Below are 19,609 nucleotides of genomic sequence, written 5' to 3' on the forward strand. Positions count from 1 at the left end.
TATACTTTGTAATAGCTTGTAGCAAAGCCGTATTGCCGCTAGTCATTAGTTTCAATTGAAATAATCTTAACGTGTTAACTTGTCATGGTGCACTTTACAACACATTTACTCTAATCAGTAAACAAGCGATGTCACTGTGTGTGGCATCGCGCTAGCATGATCGCCGGACAGCTTCACGTGCTGTTATTTCTATCGTAGGAACAATGAAAACATCATATTTAAGCATAAAGCTTTTTGCCATGGTTACATGCACGACAGTGGTGCGAAAAATTTCGAAGTATTGAAAGGACCAATATATTACTTTGTTTGCTTTATTTAGGTAAATAGTCGCCGCTACCTTCTGTCAAGCTAATAACGTCACACTAAAGAGCGTACGGCAAATAGCTGCCGGTAAATCAGTGATATGGCGTCTATCGACAGCCATGTTCCTCATGGTACTCATGTCATACTCTAATTCTGCCGGTAAATCAGTGCTATGAAGTCCTGCGTCTAGCGACAGCCATGTTACACATGATCCTCATGTCATACTCTAATTTCGTTTTCCTTTCGTAATAGAACATCAAAGTAGCAAAGAGCCACAATTCACTTGCAATGCAGGATTATTTATTCGTACTGTGTTCAGAACCACATAATAAAAGGGGACCTCAGGCGCGAATGAGGTCGTTTACGTAACCACTAAGCGACAGTCACGCAATTATACGCCTAAGATGAAGCGTATCCCATGATACTATTTGCCCCTACTTAAGATTCTTTCTTTTTTTCTACAGCTGAGTGTTCTTCCCGCCATTTCATGTTTTTTGTTGTCACCAAGATTGCGGAATCAGCACAGAGCAACATAAAGTCGCTAATCCGCAACACTCTCGTCTCGCTGAGACCATTTCTTTAGTTTGGAACGACGTAGAATACTTTTTCTGGTGTGCTTGAAATACAAGGCGGCAACAAATTTGAAATGATTTTGGCAAACGGAGGATGCGACAATCACATATAGCGCGCTGGACGCGTACAGTGACCGATCCTATCACGTCGCAAAAACTATACTGCAAGGTCAGATGCATCTGTACATCGGCAAAAAGATGTATACCCGCATTTATGACTGCGCTGTAACCCCAGAAGAAGCAGTATTTACAGAATATACGTACATGTCGTACGCGCACATATAAACACCCATAGTAGCCCCGCAGGCGACGCGACGCGCCGACGACACTCTGCATGGTTCAGTCAGTGTCCGCCAGGCGGCGACTCCGCTCGATCTCGCGGCTAATAGCTCACGGCATGACGCAGTGCTACTTCATCAGTAGTGTGCAGATGGTAATGCCCCAGCTTTGTTTACAGCAGTACGTCTAGCTGGAATAAGGACGCGATTTACAAGTTCTACAGCTAGCTGTTGGCCTTGGAGGCCAACGCTACGATGTTAATGTCATTACTGTTATTATGAAGTTATTAACGCTATGACGTGCTAAGTACCTGTTGTTTGAACGACTTCTCTCTCTCTCAAAAAGGTTGCATTCACGACACCGACTTAGCTGGCTTTTTTGGGGGGCGGGGGTGATGTATATAGTTGCTGCATGAATATAGGTTTTCTAATAGTTACTATTAACGGGGCGATGGGGCTACGGTATGTTGACTGTGGGACCTTCTCTGTAGGTATCTATTATCTACATTTGTAACGTAATTATGTACAATGCACTGGAATTTAAACCACTTACGACCAGCAAGCTAGGAAATATTGTCATAACAAAGAAACTTGTCAGGTTTCTTTGTGCGATGTATGACGACTATGGCCTGAAGTATGGCATGCCGTATGACATGACGTATGGCATGACGGCAATCCTGTGATGACGATGCGATGACGACAATGACCCGATGCTGATGGAATAATGACGGTGGCCTTAGATTGCCGGCGTGATGGTGACGATATGACAAACGCAGTGACAGAAAGAGTTTAAGCTGCTTAAATACGACGATGACATGACAGTAAAGGAATCATCGCAGTGGCATAAAGGCGATGAAATTACGACGACGAAATGATGACGATGGCGTCACAAGGACGGCGTGTTGCTGTTGGAGCTCAAATCCGCGCTCACCTGCGCCACCTGCCGCCGCAGGTCACCTTAACTCACGCTATCTCCGGGGCTTATTTGCACTGTATTCGGTACCAGCCAGTTGGGACACCCTAATTTCGACGAATATCCGATGTTTGTGGGCACTATGTCGGGTACCGTGGGCTGCCTTAATCCGAACTATTTCCTTTGTTTGTTGGTACTGTATCCGGTGCCAGCTATTCGGGCCGCCGTAATTCGCACTATATACCGTGTTTGTGTGCAAAATGTCCGGTACCAGCTTATCGTCAAAGGCCAGGCGGCAAGTGGGACGACAATGGTGTCCCGACGACGGCGTGATGAAGATATTGCTTTCAGTATGATCCACGTATTTCGGCAAGAGCTAATCGGCAAGACAGCAGGCAGCAGCAGGCAGCAGCAGGAACTAGTATAGCAGCATCAGGAAAGCCGAAGGAAGCGGCCAAAAAAAAAGCTTCGCTTTTAAAAAGTATCTTCTGATATTGAAATAATAGTGGTAGCATTAAGATTTGTATCTGAAAACTTGGTCAGCATCACTCCCTCTTCATTTTTTTTGACGATTGGAAAAGGTCTTGCCGCAATCGGGTGCTAGGATTTCAGCGATTCTTTGAACTGCTACAAATTTCTATGAAACCCGAACTGCCGCTTCTTAATGAAAACACTTCAGCATTTCATCTCTACTTTAATGAAGAAATTGGAGATCCTTTCTATTCCATTTAAGGCTTTCCCAGGAAATAGCAAAACAGGGAAAACGTTTGCCCGTGTTTACATTTGATCCGTTCATTGCCATCTAAAGAACAGTTTTTCTTGAGGCCATCTTCTTTCAGCAGAATAAAGGGGAAATAGAAACCAAGCATCGAGCGAGACTGGTTGTTTAGTTACTGTTTTCTTCTCTTTGGCTTCAGACATCGTCAAAGGCGGGTCGATACCGACAGACAGAGCAAATGGGGAGGCTAGAGACGACGCGCTCTTGTCGCAGCTGTACTGACTGACCTTGACAGAGGCGGGAAGCCAACATGAGGCCTGGAAGAAGAGCCGAAAGTGAGGACATCAAGGGTATAAAAAGCAAGGAAAAGAATACAAAATGGTGTCGTCTTGGGAGAAAGGCAACACACTTAACTTAGACTGCTGGATTTCATTTTTCATCTACAATATTTGTCTTTAGTTACATTTGATGCTCCTCTAGGGTCGTCCTTATCTTGATTGGACGCGAACTCGATAGGCGAGGTGGTGGGCGCGAACAAAGGGCAGAAAAAAATAATTAAGGAAGGCGAGTCAAGGATATACGAAGGAAGTTGAGGGAAACGAACACCTCGGGAACAGTGTACGTCGCCTGGGGTGACGCGTCTATATAGTGGTCTTATCGTAAATATTTATTTGTGTGTCACGTCCTCGGGTGTAAGCGAAGCTGAGTCTGATAACGTGTGGTGAGGGTACTGATGTCATGACATAAGCCGCTGCTTTATCGTACATCGTGGCCCATGTTTGTGCAGTTGCATCAACAGGGTCGACAGGGGAAAAATGATGAATCGACTCGGGTAGAAGCACCTTATGCGGCGCGTTACCTGTTATAGCGTGGCACCATCTCGGAGAAGAAAAAAAAATGAAACGAGCCGGTAGAGACGAGACGAAACGAGTAAAGAAAAGGATATGATGTGAGCGCCCGCACTATATAGCAAACCGGAAGCTTTTCTTGAGCGCTGTCTGGTTTAGTGGCCGTAAAGTAGGCAGCCATGAGATATAATTCGCAATCATCTTAACACTATTGATAGGCGCCCTTTCTTTGTGCAGGAAGTTCTTAAACCCTGGTAGTGCCTCAACTAAAAGATATTAGCATCGAAATCTGCATGAATGTTCTCGTGGACAGTTAGTTACTTCAGGCATTCTTCGTAAATGTTCGTTTATAAGAATTTTATTTCCTCTCTGTTTCCATGACGTGCTCATGGTTTTTTCTTGTTCTTGTATGCACTCTTCTTTCGTTATTTTTTTCCTAATTCAAGGTCTTGCTTTGTTAGGGTTATACTTTCGTGATGAACTGTTTACAGCGTTTTGTAATTCAATTTAATTTCATTTCAGTGAATTAGACCCAATGCGCCTGATTGCCTCCAAACTACATCAAAAGATACACATTACTCTACACATCAGAAAAATAGAATAAAGCCAAAACTAAGGACTAATAATTATAAAGAATGCACAGCTAGTCAAATACATATATTGGGAAATCGCCTAAACAGCCTCAGTTATACCAGTGTTAGGTGTACACAAATAACGCTTTTAACCCTACTCTGATAGAATACAACATCGAACTTGTAAAATTCACGTTGTTTCTTTGTTTCTCTAGTCATGCTTCTGTGTACAGTGAAATAGTCCGCATATATAAATATATAGCGGAAACATGGAAACGTTCCCCGCCTGCGGCAAGTTGTTTTTTCATCCACTGTAATTTCCTTTAATTAATCATTGCTTAAATTCGCTTAGTAAGTACAAGTAATTTTCCCCCTGTTGTCCGGGGTGTCTACGTTTGTGGGCTTCCTATGACATGGTTTATATATATATATATATATATATATATATATATACAGGGTGTTTCAGTGACCACTTTCACATTTATTTAAGGTTGCCTGTGGCAGATAGCCCGATTATAGTTAATGAGCTGGTCTACTCGAAGAGGCGGACATTACTTGCACAAAAAAGTGAAATGCATAATTGACTAATGAACAAAAATTCACTAATTAGGTTTTTAACTAATTACCTGATGGCCCATACTGCAATTTACAAGTTGTAGCCGTGGAGTTTGCAAGGCGGATTCATTTGGAACCAATTCTCGGGATGACACCAGTTTCGAGATATTAATTCCCGAACTTTACGGAGACATGCATTGGCGTTCCAGTTAATTTTGTGCTTCAATGCATAAAGCGACGTTTTGTTAAGAATTTAACTGATGAATCACTGACATAATTCTGATGAAGGCCGGACCCCGGCCGAAACGTCAATAGACCGCTTCATACGCGCGTTTACTTCACTGTGAATATTTACCCGGACCCAGAATCGCTTTTTTTTCTGGTATATATATATATATATATATATATATATATATATATATATATAGCATTGTAAATAGGACAGGTTTTAATAGTGTGGCCATAGTATTATTTTTGTGTTGACAGTAACACATTTGCGTGATTATTTTCGTCACTATGCGATTATGATATGCTTGTGCTCGTCGACTTGTGTGTCAAATTTCTTTACGAGCATGAACTTTTCTCTAACTGCACATCCGTCAGCTCCTGCTCCCGTTTCTGTAAACAAGCAGGACAAACAAACTGAAATTGAAGAAAAAATATGTTTCAGAATCAAAGCAGTTCGTGCGCGAAAGGATAACGCCGTTTCAGGCAATAAAGATGTTCCAACATAGCAGACGACTACAGAACGCGAAAGAACACGGGCTTAAAAAATTGCGTTATGTCACAAAAAGTCCCTCCTTAATTACACCTCCTCCTTGTTCTAACCACTCGGGTTCTTTAAAGTCACGTTTAGTGCATCGTGAAGGACAAGGTGATAAAGCTAGAATATAAGTACTAACTAGGCTACACATTATGCACGAGCATTCAACACTTCTAATCCTTGATTATGTCTTAAGCCTCATAATGCTCCTGACACCTATTATAGATCAAAAGAGCTATGTTTCCAAATGAACACATACCCACACCTAAATCTCCTATGCAAGATGCACCCGGCGCATTACACAGACAACTGCCCTGTGGTGTGGAGCAAAACCCACACTGGCTCACATAACGTGGGCCTGTATGGCTAGGCCGAGAGATATCAACTCACCCCTTCTAAGGCTGACAGACTTCGTACGGCAGTGGGAGGCACTGCTCGCAAGCGAGGACCGGGAGAGCCAACTGGCCCTCCTGGACCAAGCTCAGTGAGCCGCTAGAGCCAGTGGAGCCCTGGACTGAGGGCCCCAGCCAGACCTGCCGTTAAATCTTTATTAAATAAAGTTTTTTCCTCCTCCTTTCCACGTAGAGATAAAAGGCAAAACGAATACATGGGCGACCTTCGTTAGTTAGTTAGTTAGTTATGGAAGGTTTTGTGGCACAAAAGCAACTAAGGCTATGATGCGCCATGCACAGGATGAAAATATATAATTTGATCAAAGTGCTTCAAGCAACAAAGATCATTTACTTTAAAGTTTGTTTAAGAACCCCGTTTCATCTGAAAATTTAAAAACATCGTCTAGAGATACAAGTGCATTTTAAGCTAGGATCAGGGATGGATGAAGTGGTGTTAGTGTTTTGTAAAGTTCATAAAAATATTTCTGTCTTTTTTCCTCCAACGCCAAACATGTTATTAAAATGTGATTCACAGTTAGGGATTGTTGGCAGTGATCACAAACCGCATGTTGTTCATTTTTCAATAAAAAGTTATGTGTGAGATGTGTGTGTCCGATGCGAATGCGACATAGAATAACTTCCATGAAACGTTCCTGGTGATATGATGTCTTCCACTCCTGCAGTATGGGCTTTACTATTTGTAGCTTGTTATTTACTTGACAGCAACAATCCTGTTGCCACTTTGAGGTGATCGCAGCACGGACCACCCGGACACAGTCCTTGAATGGAAGATTTATCTCTGTGATTTTTTCACGGGCAGCCATTGCTGCACATTTGTCCGCCTTTTCATTTCCCGGGATTCCCATGTGGCTTGGAATCCAGCAGAGACGAATTACTTGACTATGCTTTTCACTTTTGCCGAGCATTTTCAAGATGCAGCCGAGAAAGGGTTCGCACTCTGATTTTCTATGGAGGAAATTAAGTAAACTGAGGGAATATGTGTAGACAACTGCTTTTTTATACTCTCCTGTAACTATTTTTTCCAAGGCCATGAGCAGGGCATATGCTTCGGCTGTGAAAACCGAAGCACACTGTGGTAACCTAAGACAGTGTTCCCAGTGTTCCGATACGACTGCGCTTCCGACATGTTGCTTTGTCTTGGAACCGTCAGTGTAAAACTCGGTGTAGTCATTGTATTCTTCTTGTAATTCTGAGAAATCTTGCCTTATGTGTTCAAGCGGTGTTTCTTTTTTCTTGTGGCATATCAGAGTAAAATCACAAAAATGTGCGAAATCATACCACGGGGGCAGTCTGTTCGGTGTTTCGGCGACCTTGAGATTGTAGTTTTGGCACATATCTTCAAATCGAAGGATAAGTGGTCTCACGCTGTGTGGTTTGTTGGCATAGTGTATTCTGTTTATGGTGTAGGTAACAAGAGTGTGGCATATGTGATTAGGTAGAGCTGTGATTCTAAGCACGTATGAGATTTTGAGCAAAGCTCTTCGGTGCTCCAAACAGGGTTCGTTACTCTCGGCATACAGGCTTTCTATTGGGGAGGTCCTGTACGCGCCAGTTGCTAAGCGCAGTTCGTGGTTGTGTGTGGGATCAAGACGTTTGATGTACGACTGCCTTGCTGACCCGTAAACTATGCAACCGTAGTCAAGAATGCTGCGAACGACAGAGCGGTAAATACGTAACAGGCACGTTCGGTCGGCGCCCCAATGCTTACGTGATAGGACCTTCAGGCTGTTAAGCGCTTTGTTTGCCTTAGTTTTTACGGTGTTCATGTGAGCGATGAAGTTTAATTTGCTATCAAAAATGATTCCTAAGAACTTTTGTTCGTGTTTAACTGGTAACGGTTTTTGATTTAGTTTGAGAGCTGGGTCAGGGTGTAACCCCCTTTTTTGTGAAAATACCACTGCCACAGTTTCTTGTGTAGAAAACCGAAATCCATTTTTATCGGCCCATTGCGTCCACTTGTTATTGTTATCTGGATTTGCCTTTCGCATGTAGACATACCCGATGCACGGTATGCAATTTGAAGGTCGTCGACGTATAAAGAGTACATAATGTTGGGCGGTATAACTGAATTTATGGAGTTCATCTTCACCACGAAAGGAGTAGTGCTTAATACGCAACCCTGTGGGACGCCATTTTCTTGGACAAAGACTCGGGACAGTGTTGCTCCCAGACGGACTTGAAATGTTCGGTTTGACAGAAAATCGGCCAGACAGTTGAGTATTCTGCCGCGTATTCCTAGTGTTGCTAGATCTTGTAAAATGCCATACCTCCATGTGGTGTCGTATGCTTTTTCTAGGTCGAAAAACACCGCTAGGCAGTGCTGTTTGTAAATGAATGCTTCACGTATGGTATGTTCAAGACGAACAAGATGGTCAGTTGTATAGCAGCATTTCTTGTAGCCACACAGGTGAGTGTCTAGTAAGTTATCTGTTTCAAGAATGTATGCTAGCCTTATATTTATTATGCTTTCGTAGGATTTAGCGAGGCAACTTGTTAGTGCTATAGGTCTGTAGCTGTGAGGTGTATTTGGTGATTTTCCCGCCTTCAGGAAGGGAAAAATAACAACCTTTTTCCACTCTGCAGGCATTTTACCCGTTTCCCAGATCATGTTAAAAAAACGCAACAAAGCCCCCGCCAGTTTCTGGGACAAATGAGCCAGCATAGCGTAACGTATTTCGTCAGGACGCGGAGCTGTTTCCTTACCCGAAGAGATTACTCTATTTCATGGAGTGTTATAGGGACAATAAACGGTCTATCTTAACTTCCTGTTGTGGAAGCTTTTGATTTTCGGCGGTCTGTTTGTGTTTTAGGAATCTTGCGGAATAGTTTGTTGAACTAGACATGGTGTAGAAGTGCTGGCCTAATATGTCTACTTGTTCCTGTAGACTTGTTTGCGTGCCTGGAGTTGAGAGTATGGGAATTGTGTAGGGAGCATAGTCGCCCCTAAACTTGCGAACCTGGTCCCACATTCTCTTTGATGTATTGAACTGTTAATTGATGAGATGTAATTTTTCCATGAATTTTTTTCTGCTTGCCTACGGATATACCTCGCCTTCGCTTTCGCTTTTTTGAATGATAAAAGATTATCTTGTGCAGGGTACCTTCGGAAGATACCCCACGCTTTGTTTTGAAGTTTTTTAGCTTGTGTGCATTCATTCGTCCACCAAGGTTTTAGTTTTTTCCTCAAGAATCCAGAAGATTGGGGAATAGATTCTTCCGCCACAGCAACTATGCAAGCAGTAATCCTCTTATTTGCTTCGTCTATGCTTAGGTCATCTAAGATCACTTTTTCTAAACTGGCTTTTTCAGTGAAGAAAGGCCAGTTTGCTAGGTGCAGTTTCCAACGGGGTGGTCTAGAAAGTGTTATAGATAGTATGGATGTAAGTTTTATGACTGCAGGCATATGATCACTACCGTAGGGATTAGCTATTACAGTCCAATGAAGATCGGTGAACAGAGATGGAGAACACGTTGCCAAATCAAGACAACTCATAGCGCCTGTGCTAGGGGAGCAGTACGTGGCCGCACCAGCATTTAAAAGGCATAGTTCATTACTTAGAATAAAATCTTCGATTGTTTGTCCCCTATGGTCAGTTTTTTTGCTCCCCCATAGTGTGTTACGCCCATTAAAATCTCCCGCTATCAGAAATGGTTCCGGTAGTTGGTCTAGAATCAGGTCTAAATCTCGTACAGTGAACTGTGTGTGTGGAGAAATGTAGAGGGCACAGATGGTAATGGTTTTATGTGCTAAAATTCTGACAGCAGCGGCTTCTATGTGGCTATTAATGGTCACTGCTCTAGCTGGAATTCCGTGTTTCACAACAACAGCCACACCACCCGAAAGCCGTTTAGCTTGAGTACGGTCGCGCCGTACAACAGTGAAGCCTTTTAAGATAATAATGTTTTTGTCGCATAAGTTTGTTTCCTGTAGGCACAAAGCCACAGGGGAGAAGTTATTCAGTATATCTCTTATGTCACGTAAGTTGTGTAAAAGTCCTCTGCAATTCCAGTGGATAATAAAAGACATTTTAAAACTTAAAGGTAAAAAATGGCATTATGATTCTATAAGATATAAGAGGTTAGGTGACATATATGTGGAGAAGGTTATTGAAAGGAGGGATAATCTTTAGGTTATCACTTTCTTAAATAACGTTGGTTATTGGGACTTTGTCCCTCTTTGCGCGCTCGAGAGAGCGCTTGTCCTTCGGCGTCGACGACACCGGGGTTTTTGCGTCGACTTCCATCGCTCTCTCAGAGGCGCTGGGAGATCGAGAGTTGGGCGCCGGGACACGTGTCTCGGGCCATGGAGTTCCATTGAGTTTAGGGGCTTGCGAGACTGGTGTCTGCGGGCCCTTCGAAGACGATGGAGCAGCGCTGGCTGCTGCCACCATGGGGGCGGGAGGGGTCACTGCGGGACCACGGTGCGTGGGCTCGGAGGACTCCCAAAGCCTCTGTGACGCTGCCCCCACCTGCGTCAGATCGGCATAACTTCTCGAAAGGTAAGACAATCGCTTTCGTGCTTCAAAAAACGAGATTTTTTTCTTTAACAATTACTTCTTTTCTTTTTTCCAGCAAGGGCAAGACCGCGAGTAAGCTGGATGGTCCCCTTTGCAGTTAACACAGTGTGGAGAAGAAGTGCAATTGTCAGATTGGTGTCATTAGAGCTGCATTTAGCACCGGTTGTTTGTCCTCGGCATGCGTGTGAAGCATGTCCAAACGTTTGACATTTGAAACATTGTCTGGGGTTGGGGATATATGGTCTGACATTTACTTTTACGTATCCTGCATTCAGAGAGGTAGGCATTTCGCTTGTCCCAAAGGTAAGTATAACATGTTTTGTCGGAATTTGTTGATCATTTCTGCGGATGACAATTCTTTGTACTTTAGTCATGTTTTGTTCTTGGAAACCCTCCAGCAGTTCCTCATCACTCAAACCAAGGAAGTCCTCCTCGGATATTACGCGCCTGCTTGTATTTAGTGTTCTGTGGGCTGAAATTGTGACTGTCGCATCGCCAATGCTGGTAAGTTCTGGGAGCTTTTGCACTTGATCTTTGTCATTTAGTTCTAGGAGGAGGTCCCCGCTAGACATTTTTGATGCTTTGTATGTTGATCCAATTTTGTACTTCACGCACTTGGCCACCAGAAATGGTGAAAGCTTTCTTACGGGTATGTTATTTTCACTATGTACTACATGGTATTTGGGGAATGCTGGCGCATTGTTCCGAAAGGAGAACTGAAACGTTGCTTCGGTGCGGCCTCTTTTCAGAGGCCGATCATAGACAACAGAGGTTTGCGCTGCCATAAGAAAATGTTCGAGTTCGGCAACAGCGCCGACCGCCCACCACGGAGCCCAATGAGGGGACGCGGCAGAGCTTGTACACAAGTCTGCGTGACGCCAGTCGTACGCCGCTACTATAACCAAATATGGTGTACCCAAGGTAGGATAGCCACACACGGTTAGCCCTTGCCGCCAGGGAGAATGGAACTAAGTTGAAGAGAGTAGAAGACAGGAAAGGCCAAAAAGTGTGTGAGAGAGATGAAGATTGGGGAGAGAGAGACAGGAAAAGGAGACTACCGATTTCCCCCGGGTGGGTCAGTCCGGGGTTGCCGTCTACGTGAAGCCGAGGCCAAAGGGGTGTGTTGCCTCCACCGAGGGGCCGTAAAAGTCCAAACACCCGGCATTGGCTCAACCCCCAGGATCCCCTTTTCCCCGGACACGGCTAAGCCGCGCACGGTTAAACGTGGGAGGGTCCAACCCTCGTGTGCTCGGGTACGTAGTGGCGCAGCTCACCAAACGCCTGCTGACGCAGACGCCCCTGCGGAGATGGGCGACCTTTGATAAATAATATCCCCTTCGAAAGTTCGCTGTTTGGGCAGCTTGGAAAAAAGCTCTGCGCAGATAACACTTTTAGTTGGTGGAAAAAGAAAAAAAAAGCTGCAGAAAGCCAATCGCATTCTGTAGCATATGAGAATTATAGATTGTAAACCACGCCGGTTTGTATGCATTACAATACGGTAGAGGGGCCCTTTTGAAGCTCGTTTATAAGGGCTCCAAAGGCGCGGCGAAGCTTGACAGCCTCGTAATAAATTACGCGCAAGCCCCTCTACTTTCTACGAATGCAAGACTGTCGAACATGCTGAACACAACGAGCGGACACGGCAGCAAGCGAAGCAAATCAATACAGCACGAAATAATAGAATGCTTCTGAGGAACGGTGCCAGGTTGCACAACGTTCGCGACTGCGGGCAAAATTAATGAACTCGCACGCAAACGCTGTTCCTTTGCACTTGACATGCCATGCGATTGGCGACATTGGTCCGCTTTGAGAACAAACAACAGATGCGCTTGCCCATAGTAGGTGATGCAGTCGATGGAAATGAACAAGAGACGGAAAGCAACGCTCTCGATAGAACTTCAAAGAAAGTTGAATGGAAATAACCAGAATTGGCTGAACAAGCGCTACATCAGCCCAGAATCAACGTTTCGAAAAAAGTTGTCGCAGTTTCACCTGAAAGGCGAAGCATCAATTGCGATAGCAAATTTGTAGAGAGCTATACGAAGTAATGATATTAGCTTTATCAGCTGTATAAACTTGGACATGCAGCAGCACCGGCAACACGCAGAACTATTGTCGACGCCGTCGGCGTTTTGCCCGCGTTCGCTCAAAATGCGTGCGGCGTTGGTAACTGTTGCCGGAGCCTCTGATATAAATAGACACTTGGTGCCGCAGCTAAACCTCGCCTCCCTTCCCTCCCCCCTCCCCATCTCCGACGGCCTCTCGCGCGTCGGAAGAAGGCGCGTTTGCTCTACATATATAGCGGCGTTTACATGAATACGACAGAAGCGTATCGTATCAGCTTTCAAGCGTATCGTATCTCATGTAAACGAGGTAATTCGCTAGGAAGGCGTATCGCATCCAATGCGCCAAACAAGGGTAGTTTGAGATGGAGAATGCGCATTTCAGCGGCGCATGTAAACAGTAGCGTATCGCATCAGGAATTATGGGAAAGCATTCGCTGCGGGATTACAACCGGTCAACCAACCAGCGGCACGGCCGCTGCCACACTGCGAGACATCAAAACAAACATGGCGGTTGAAAAAGCAGGTGCGTCGCACGGTCCTGTTGCTCGCGAGTGTTGTGTCTGGCGGTCCTTTGGGACAAAGGAGGCCTCATCGACAGACGGGAACATGTCAAGTGCTCTTCACGCTTGTCGTTTGTCGCGGCCGGGAAATGTCACCGTCAGTCACCTGGGACTAATGGATGTGCAATTAGTCCCCAGACTGCAATGGGTCATCGGCCTCGTGGGTAGCTAAAACGACAATGTCGCTCTTGGTGTGTTTCGTGAAGCACCAGCGCCCGCCCGAGCTACGACGAGGCCCGGCGCCGACTGCGACGCGCCAACCTGGAACCCCGTCTGAGACAACAGCCACCGCTCTCCCTGGAAATGGTGGCTTCCGCGAACTGACCGCCATGGAGAGGCGACTAATTCTTTCAAGGGGCCAGCGTCAAGCATTCCCCGTGGGAACGACATCAACGTTTGGTTCCCAAGGCGTCAACCGTTGCCTGTGTGCGGGGGCGATCAGGCAAGATTGGAGGCGGAGCCCGGCAGGAAACGATGGCACATCATAGCGAGATATGACGAACTAGTCGAAGATGGTCTTTGGCTAAGAAGAACCAAAGTGCATTCCCTCGTCGAGTAAAAGCGGGAAACGAAAGGGATAAAACGCGCGACTTGAGTGTTTTGAGACGCTCGGAGATGTAAACGCTAGAACTTGCAAAGGTGTTAGCATGTAGACGGCTCCAATATCATGGAGCCTTACTTGTGAAATATGTACGTTTGTATATAAAACCGTTTTTCTGATCTCTCTGGATATCTTCTCCTCTCGGCACTTGGGGCGGCGCCATCCATGGAACCTTCGCGACCGCTCGGACTTCGCAACACGAGTAAGTGTCAACTCGCGTTTCCTTTACGCACTCGGCCCACTACCCGAAACCAGTTACACCGGAAGTGGGCTGCACTTACCTCATACGACACCATGTGGCGCTACGTTCTCGCGACAGTTAATGCGCTACATGTAAACGGCGTCGCATCGCCTTTCCCAAATGCGCTTGGAAATGCGATGCGCTACTGTCGCTTTCATGTAAACGCGGCTTATGGTGATTGTAAAGGAGGAAAGAGACGCTTACTTCTGCAGCCCTTAAGCGAGCACGGCGCAGAACGCGCGTTTGTTCTCCGCCGTGCGTTCACTCCCCGTGAAAGCGCGCGCCCCTCGCCCCCTTTCACTCGCACATACAGCGTTCGGCGCGTGGCGACGATTTCATCTCCATTGACGTCATACGGAACCTCACGCCGACGGCGACGACGACGGCGACGCCGACGACAGAAATCTGCTCTTGAGTGTCCATATAATTGCTATCGCAATAAAAAAAAAACACCGCATATCCACGGGGTGAACGATGATGAGTGGGCGAAGCTCCGGAGGGAATCATCGGTAAACCGTGAATCTTCCGTGTAATTCGCCCAGTCTTACCGCACTAAATCGAACGATTGACTTCCACCAATGACACGCGCCATATGTGACGTCATTCCTATTTTATAACAGCGCCCTTCATTATAATTGCACCATCTCCCGCTTAAGGGGACGCTAGCACAAACGCGTTAGAAATGTGCAGTACTCTCTAGTAAGGGGGAGAGGCCACAGCGTCTTACGCAGCCGTTTACACATGCCGGAACGTGCACCGCGTTTGCCGACACCATCACATGACTGCTGAGAGAGTATAACCCCCGTATTCATAAACGCTCCTCGACTTGAACTTGACTTGCCACCGCCTTCAACTGCGTTTCGAACGTGCTGCCCAAGGCGGTGGGAAGTCAAGTTCAAGTCGAGGAGCGTTTATGAATACGGGGTTAAGGCGGAGAGGCCACAGCGTCTTACACCAGCTTCTTACACGGGCCGTAACGCGCTAGCACAAACGCGTTAGAAACGCGCAGTCTTTCGTTAATGTTGGGTATTTATTGTCATCGTGGTGCGTCTGTCCATGTGTCCCTCGTGGCGTAGTGGCTAGCTCCGCGCGTTCGGAAGCGAGGGGTCGCTGGTTCGATTCCGCGCTACGGACACAACTTTCGGAATTTTTTTATATGGACACTCCAAAGCAGATTTCTGCCGTCGGCGTCGCCGTCGCCGTGAGGTTCCGTATGACGTCAATGGAGATAAAATCGTCGCCGCGCGCCGCCGAACGCTGTATGTGCGAGTGAAAGGGCGCGAGGGACGCGCGCTTTCACGGGGAGTGAACGCACGGCGGAGAACAAACGCGCGTTCTGTGCCGTGCTCCCTTAAGGGCTGCAGAAGTAGGCGTCTCTTTCCTCCTTTACAATCACCATATATGTAGAGCAAACGCGCCTTCTTCTGACGCGCGAAAGGCCTTGGGGAGGGGGGGGGGGAGGGAAGGGAGGCGACGTGTAGCTGCGGCACGAAGTGCCTATTTATATCAGAGGCTCCGGCAACAGTCACCAACGCCGCACGCATTTTGTGCGAACGCGGGCAAAACGCCGACGGCGTCGACAACAGTTCTGCGTGTTGCCGGTGCTGCTGCATGTCCAAGTTTATACAGCTGATAAAGCTACTATCATTACTCCGTATAGCTCTCTACAAATTTGCTATCGCAATTGATGCTTCGCCTTTCAGGTGAAACTGCGACAACTTTTTCATAAAAGTAGACGTGGCTACATACTACGACGACGACGACTACTACTACTACTACTACTACATACTACAGCGGAGGGACAGACCCACACCCTAAGGAGCTTCGCCCCTAAAAGGAGGTTGCCTTCATGAGACCAAGTCCCCATGTCTAACTGTTGGCTGCGGGCTGATGCTTTACTTGTTCACACACTGCTCCCCAATTGAAGTTTTCATTTTTCTGTGGCCCTTTCGGCCCGTTTCGATTATTGCGTTTAGTATAATGAATTAAATAAAGTGTAATGAAGCCTCTTTATATGCTGTTGAAGCCCACAGACAGGTCAGTGCCATAATCAATTTCCGAGTCGGTTCTTACTCCCGACCCGTATGTTATGATAGTAGACAACAATTATTTGGTTTAAAATACCACGGTTAGATGCTGCGACCCGCCACGGTAGCCCAATCTCACGTTGTGCTGCCAAGCTCGAAGTCGGGAAGACGGGGTACTGTGCCGGCCGCGGCGGTCGCATCACGATGGGGAAGGAATGAAAAAAATAAACGCTTGTGTATGGCGCATGTTAAACAAGTCTTGGTTGCCAAACATAATCCAGAGCCCCATACTATGGCGCGCCTCAATATAGGATCGTTGTTCTCGTGCGTAAAACCCAAGAATTTAATTACTTTATTTTACATGTTAAACGCAGCATCTCCATGCACGTGAACTAAGTAATGACCTCCCCATGTTTTGTACAGGAAGAAGAAAAAAAAAACGTTTTCCCTGATGTAAACACGCAGATTGACACTTTGGCACGGGGTCTTGGATTTCCATGTCATGAACACACCACTTCAGTACAATTCCCTTTATGTCTGGTGCGAATATTTTACTTATTCTTGGCCGAGATTATTTTTGAAAGAATTGAAGGCAATGGGAATTTTTAACTATACGTGGTCTGACTAGAATTTTAAGCCTAACCCAGTTATACTGAGCAAGCTTCTGTGTTAGAAATAGTTCAATATATCAGCTAATCCAATATAGCAAAACCTGCCTAAAATGTACTGAAACGAACTTTGGCGATGTGTTTGCTATACATGAACTTTTTTACCCACATTGGACAAAAGAAGCAACAAAGTAATCTACCCTGTGAAAAAAAAAAAACTAAACTCCCCTTAGTAGGCAGTAATTCTTACCTGTGACTTGAACTCTTCCGAGTCCCTAAAATTGGCGTTCTTGACGCGCGACATTGTGCCTGCTCCAATTCACTTCCCTGTAATGTAAGCGCAATAATGGTGCCGCACGAGTATCCCAGAAAATTGCTGAAGAAATTATAAAAAAAGCATGGCAGGAAAGAACAATAAAAAAGGCACACGGTGAGCCTTTCAATCGAGCGGCTATGACATCGCAATTGATCTGTAAGGTTTTCGTGTTGGATATAGAGTAAATTTCCTTTATCAAGTTTCAGTGTATCCAGGTTTGACTGTACGGTTCGCATATGTCCATTGATCACTAACCATTTTACTGTAGCGGCAGTGATGTGATTGTGATGTACTAAGCTTGTGGAATGAGCCACGAAAGCAGAAACGACTATGCGAGGCTACGGTGTGCTAATTTTTTAATAAATAAGTTAACAACTTTTACAAAATATAAATAAATAGAATTGGAGGACGCTTAGGCTTCGCTTTTAAGAGTGGAACGCGATAGCATCGCATTTTTTGGTATGAGTAGGCTTCACTGCAACACGAACGTAGGAAAGCCAGCTTACGAAGACCAAGCTTACGCCAACCCCCTTAAAGGCGGCTTCACTTTTAAAGACAAATGCATTGCTGGGAAGCCACTTTTTTCAGGCGCAATATAAGCCATGTTATATCAAACGCCCTAGAACCTTTTTTTATTACTTTATTCATTGTTTGCTGTTGCCCAAAGGCGCGCGCAGGCCCAGAACGCATTAGGCAGGATAAGTTCCAGTTTGACCTGCCGAGGACGCGAACGCCATCTGGACAGTGTTCCAGCAAGTATACTACCCGGGCGCGCCACTGTTGTATGGTAGAAATGCTGGAAAAGGGGTTTGTGTTTGAGTTTCCTCGTAACAGAATTATGTTTTCTCGTGCATTCAAATTACAATCCCACACTATCACGTCTGCAGGTCGTGGTTAAGTCGTACTTTACGATTTTCTGACGGATATTACTTTGAGAAAGTCAATTTTGTTCACTAACGCCTTGCGCCACATGGAGGGACTAGGTGGTCGGGGTGGTTCGGGATGATTTCCTTGGCCGAGCAACACGCCCAATGCCGACGCCGGATTTTCTGCGACACGAGGCCCTTAACGCTATTGCATTAAACAATTCGTTCTGTATCGTTCGCTCACAGACCGTAGCCTCTTTCGAGTCACGTTTAGTGCCGATGTCACAACAGGTATGTCCTTATGTGTCTTGCAACGACATCGCGATGGATTCCAGACACTCCTCCTTGGCCCACTATATACTACTTCCGTGATTGTTGAGCTAACCTTTCCTCATCAGTGTGAAGTGTAAACAGGACGCGAGAGCAAAAAGGCGTTGGTGGTGTGAGAAGAAGTCAGGCAGATAACATCCCTCATATTTGTATACGTCAGCGATGCTTCCTTAGTTTTGAAGAATGATGACTCGAAACACAACACATTGTATGTACAATGTGCATATCCCTTTATTTACAGATTACGACGTGTCCATTGTTTCAAGTCGTTTCTTTTTTTTCTGGTTCCGCAGCTATCTGCATCTTCCGAGGAGGTGCCATTCACAGTTTAGACAAAGGCTCCTCTGAAGTCTATTTTACACACATCTGATGACGCCACTTGCCTCTTTCTGACTGTTGTGTAGAACACAGTGACTTTTTTCAGTCCTTCGCCAAAGGCTCTTGCTACTGATGAAGCACCTCGTGCTGACAATTTCTGCGCAAATTATTCACTTGCTACTATGCTTATGCGTCCCAAATGACGAGAATGAACTATGAACAGTTGTAGTGTACAACGTTTATTCAAACGTCACAGTCCACGGGATTCATTAGATATTCATGAAAGTTAACGGTGCAGTAAAGTTGCAGGACGTGTGTTACAAATTACGCTCTGTATAAACCAGTATATATGTATTGTGACAGGATTTCCTCAAGTTGTTGAAGCGCGGCGTTTTGACGTCAAAGTGCGCATGCGCGGTTTGATAGAGGTTAGATGAAAGATACCTCCAAATCAGTAGAAATGGTGTAAGAAAGCCTGCGGAGTGGTTAGGGCTCAGCATTGCAGCTGGAAATTGGTGCAGGGGAGAACTCCAAGCACAATGATTTTAAGCGTCAGAGGCATCTGAGATAAGGTTTTTCAGCAAAGACAAGACCGACAGAGAACTATACCCTGCCTATGGAGCTGCAAAAGCAGAAATGAAGCTTAAATGTGTCCGCTCTGATCGTTTTGTACAATGCAGGCACATGTTTCCATGATTATTGAAGCGTGAATCTGCAAAGTGAATGTAGCATTATTTTTGCCACCTGTGCTTTCAGTCATGAGCTATATGCCCAAGCTGCTTTGTCGTGCGAGGATATTGAGCTGTTGTCGTTTTCAAAGTGACACAAAGTACTCGTGGCCGATTATCTTGGCTATCCCATCTCGGCTTGCTTCAAGGTTTCGTTTTACGCCAATCGCGGATTCATCAGGTCTCGTATCTGTCGATAAGACTGCTAAAAATGATCAAAAAGGTATTGTGCAAGGAAATAAAGACAGGTACTAATCACTTTTCCGAAGCACTAAAGCAGTTCTTGTTAAATATGCGAATAACGATTACTGTGAGCTTGTGTAATTTTTGAGATATTTATACAGTTTGTGTGCGCCGTTTCTTATGTGGCTGCCAATGAAAAATATGCATTTTGTTAAATGCACCTGCCAGTAGTCAGGATGGCTATAGAGACCTACAATATTTTGATTACGTGTATTAATAAGGTTTCTGGCGGAAATAAATAAACAAATGAAAA

At 45.4% G+C, this 19,609-nt stretch overlaps 1 protein-coding gene across 1 annotated transcript in view; it reads right to left on the reverse strand.

Annotated features, from left to right (window-relative positions):
• LOC119463675 (translation initiation factor IF-2-like) overlaps positions 1-16,859 on the reverse strand; it is a 70,763-nt gene extending 53,904 nt beyond the window's left edge. The window contains exon 1 of the mRNA XM_037724499.1: positions 16,806-16,859. Within this exon, the coding sequence (XP_037580427.1) occupies positions 16,806-16,859 (54 nt within the window). The remainder of the gene's footprint in view (positions 1-16,805) is intronic.
• Between the last annotated feature and the right edge of the window lie 2,750 nt (positions 16,860-19,609).

This window comes from Dermacentor silvarum, chromosome 9, assembly GCF_013339745.2.
Source record: "Dermacentor silvarum isolate Dsil-2018 chromosome 9, BIME_Dsil_1.4, whole genome shotgun sequence".
NCBI classification, from domain to species: domain Eukaryota; kingdom Metazoa; phylum Arthropoda; class Arachnida; order Ixodida; family Ixodidae; genus Dermacentor; species Dermacentor silvarum.